The 3830-nt window shown below is 51.1% G+C and overlaps 1 protein-coding gene across 1 annotated transcript in view; it reads left to right on the top strand.

Moving 5' to 3' along the window:
- Positions 1-3830, top strand: part of RBM18 (RNA binding motif protein 18) — a 22270-nt gene that overhangs the window by 2012 nt on the left and 16428 nt on the right. Inside the window, exon 2 of the mRNA XM_018576988.1 lies at positions 3196-3326. Within this exon, the coding sequence (XP_018432490.1) occupies positions 3214-3326 (113 nt within the window). The 5' untranslated portion in view covers positions 3196-3213. The remainder of the gene's footprint in view (positions 1-3195; positions 3327-3830) is intronic.

Genomic DNA, 3830 nt, shown 5'->3' with positions numbered 1-3830 from the left:
CCGTCTGCCCGGGGATTGTACAATCAGATTGCGTCTCGTGGACACCTTTTTAAATGACCCTTTTACAGCTGTGTCTTCTCTCCATCAGCATCCTTCTCCCCAGTGAAAAAGCAGCAGAAGACAGATGGGGTTATCTCTCTGCTCTCTTCTATCAGCGTGCTTCTTGTGAACACGTTTGCATGCAGCACGCCTGAGTGGCACCAAGCCATGCCCCTCCCTCTTTCAAACTGCGCTCTGTAGATTTCAGATGCGTACACTGCTTGCACATGAAACATACACATAAAGTCGAAATCGAGAGATGGGATGGGATGTATTTTTAAGGGTTTTGTATGTGTAAATGGGGGTCAGATCCCGGATGCCATCTTTAAAAAGAAATCTGGTACAATTGCTGACACTCCGCAGGTCTCTGCCAGGTACCATAGAGCCACAAGAGATGTGCTGGAGAGAGCAGCAGTGAGCGGTCCCTATTATAGGAGGGGGCGGAGACAAGACCAATCACCCCGCACAAGGAGAGAGAGCAGCAGTGAACAAGCTTTATTACAGGAGGGGGCGGAGACAAGACCAGTCACCCTGCACAAGGACAGAACAGCAGTGAGCGGTTTTTATTACAGGAGGGGGCGGAGACAAGACCAGTCACCCCGCACAAGGAGAGAACAGCAGTGGTGAAGGTCTTTATTACAAGAGGGGGCGGAGACAAGACCAGTCACCCCGCACAAGGAGAGAACAGCAGTGACCGGTCTTTATTACAGGAAGGGGCGGAGACAAGACCAGTCACCCCGCACAAGGAGAGAGAGCAGCAGTGAATGGTCTTCATTACTGGAGGGAGCGGAGACAAGACCGGTCACCCTGCACAAAGAGAAGGGGTAGAAGGATGACCTCAGCTGTCTGCCGCTGCTCTTTCACTGTCCAGTCAGCATTCTGGTTGCAGAAATATGACACCACTGTGTTCCTTAACGGTAAGTGGTGTCATCCAGCTGGCTGGGCTATGTGACAGGGTTGTGTAAATCTCAGTACTGGATGGAAAGCAATAGAAAACATTTGGCATGCAATGCAACCCCCTTGTATGTATTTTAGCCGTGTGCCTGGAGCTCAGCTTTAATTCTCGTGTTACTTTTCTACACTTGGATCGGTTCCTTCTGCGGGTGAATGTTAGTAGTTGGTTAGTTGGGATGTTTTATGTCACGATGAGCAGCCCAGATGCGTACGTGCTAATGCGGCGTGCTCGGGCCAAGCGTTCATCATCTCTGTGTAAACAAACGTCTTCTTCCCCGAGGACTGTGTGAAGATGGGGCCCGTCCAATGGATGTTCACGCTGCCCTCCCTCCAGTGTGTCCTGATCCTACCTCGGCCTGGCGCTGTGCGAGCCCGGAGTCCTCCTCGCAGTTTCTAGGACCTCAGTAGTGCGCTGCGAACGATGATCGGCACCAGGGGGAGCGCTCTGCGTCCCGGCGGTCGTTTTCTTGGCCGCGGTTGGAAATCCTCGTCTCCCCGGGATCGCTGCTAGCCGGACGGTACGATTCAAGGAGAGGCGCTGATGTAGAACAGAGTTTGCGGGTGACGGGTTACATGTAATCTGATTTAATCATCGATTTCCAGCAGAACCAGATTGAAACTCACCTTGTATGCTCTGCGCGCGGTCGTGATCGCTGACGAAGCGCAGTCCTCTACTCGGATGTCTGCCATTCGTTGGCAAACAAGTGTTGGTCAACACTGCGCCGGGCAGCTCCCGGCAAAGAAAGGTTTGAAGTGGGTCTGGAGTCTGTCTGTTACCTCCCTCGCTCCTGTACTGGCAGGCTTCCTCTCTGGGTCTGGCGTTGCGGGTTATGACATCATAGGCGCCCATCCACAGGTCCGGTGCCTGAGCAACACTTCCGAGCCTGTTTTATTCTTTGGACTGACTTCTGGGGTACCGATCTTGGCTGCTTGTTAGGGTTCACTTCTCTGCTGCCTGTCCTGACCCTTGGCCTGCATTCTGGGTTTCTTTTGTCTCTGCTGTGTCCCAGTGTGCTTTGGTTTAGGTCCACAGTCCTGCTGCTTGGGTCAGTCCACTGTTCATCCAGTGTGCTCCTGCTTGGTATGGTCCACTGTTCATCCAGTGTGCTCCTGCTTGGTATGGTCCTCTGTTCATCCAGTGTGCTCCGCAGTTGGGGTCCACAGTCCTCCTGCTTGGTTTGGTCCACTGTTCATGCAGTATGCTCCTGTACTGGGGTCCACAGTCCAACTACTTGGCTCAGTCACTGTTCATCCAGTGTGCTCCTGTGCTGGTGTCTACAGTCCTGCTGCTTGAGTCAGTCCACTGTTCACCTGTGTGCTCCTGCTTGGTTTGGTCCACTGTTCATCCCGTGTGCTCCTGCTTGGGTCAGTCCACTGTTCATCCAGTGTGCTCCTGCTTGGGTCAGTCCACTGTTCATCCAGTGTGCTCCTGCTTGGTTTGGTCCACTGTTCATTCCAGTGTGCTCCTGCTTGGTATGGTCCACTGTTCATTCCAGTGTGCTCCTGCTTGGTATGGTCCACTGTTCATCTAGTGTGCTCCTCAGTTGGGGTCTACAGTCCTCATGCTTGGTTTGGTCCACTGTTCATGCAGTATGCTCTTGTACAGTTCATCAAGTACATTGCTGTGCTGATGCATGGTCCCGACTGCTGTTCTTCCAGTATGCTCCTATGCTGGGCTCCCCAGACCTTGGTCTGGTCCGCAGTTCATCCAATGCACTCCTGTGCTGGGCTCCCCAGTCCTGCTTGGTCTGGTCCGCAGTTCATCCAATGCACTCCTGTGCTGTGCTCTCCAGTCCTGCTTTGTCTGGTCCGCAGTTCATCCAGTGCACTCCTGTGCTGTGCTCTCCAGTCCGGCTTTGTCTGGTCCGCAGTTCATCCAGTGCACTCCTGTGCTGTGCTCTCCAGTCCGTCTTGCTCTGATTCGGTAACCCTAAATCATACTCCGTCGTATGGACTTTTTTCAGTATAAAATATTCCAGAGGGTTGGATAACATGTTCATGCGAGTACCAGTTGCGCGTGAAATAAAGTTGTTCCAGTTGTAGATAATACGATGATTGACGTTTGATAAAGAGATGATGATAATTGTTGATGTGTTTCCTGTTGCAGGCAGGCGGAGCCTATATCTCGATGGCTGTCCTGGAAGATTCCTGGAAACAGAGTTATCAGGTAATCAACTCATGTTTTTATTTCTTTTGTTCCAGTGCTTTTAGGACGAACCGATGGGGGAAGATCTAAAAACATTGCCGCTGGAAAACGCCTCGATCCTGTCTGAGGGCTCCCTGCAGGATGGACATCGGTTATGGATAGGGAATTTGGATCCAAAAATCACAGAGTAAGAGATCTCATTTATATACAAGGCTGTGCACCCGGTGGAGGTCTTGGCCCTTTACTCACCTTCTACACAAGTAGGCCAAATGACATAAAACATGCTGCAGCCTGTCATGAGGTGGGAGGTGCGTTGGGGTGCCATTCAAATGAATGACAGCGCACCTAGCGTGCAGGGCCAGGTTTGTCACAGGGCCACCGAGGCCGCTCTCGGAGCGGCAAGGGGTGTGGAATATCCCGACGCCCAGGACATGTAGTTCCGGGCACTGGGCAGGTCGTTTTCTACATTTAGCCCTGCTTTGGGCAAGCAGAACTAAATGTAGAGCGGGGAAGCCACCCGTTCGTTTTCAAGTGATCTCGGCGATGTCACCAAGATCTTTTGTAGTAAGACTGCATTCGTGTGTGCCGTTTTGTAAAAAAATAAATAAGTAAAAAATAAGATTAAAAAAATTATAAAAAAAATAAACAAGTAAAAGACGATAAGATAAATAAAAATGTAAGAAGTAAAAAA

The sequence above is a fragment of the Nanorana parkeri genome, unplaced genomic scaffold, assembly GCF_000935625.1.
Source record: "Nanorana parkeri isolate BGI_ZX_2015 unplaced genomic scaffold, ASM93562v1 scaffold81, whole genome shotgun sequence".
Classification (NCBI taxonomy): Eukaryota; Metazoa; Chordata; class Amphibia; order Anura; family Dicroglossidae; genus Nanorana; species Nanorana parkeri.
Note: the sequence above shows the minus strand (reverse complement) of the source record. Positions and strands in the feature narration are given on the sequence as shown.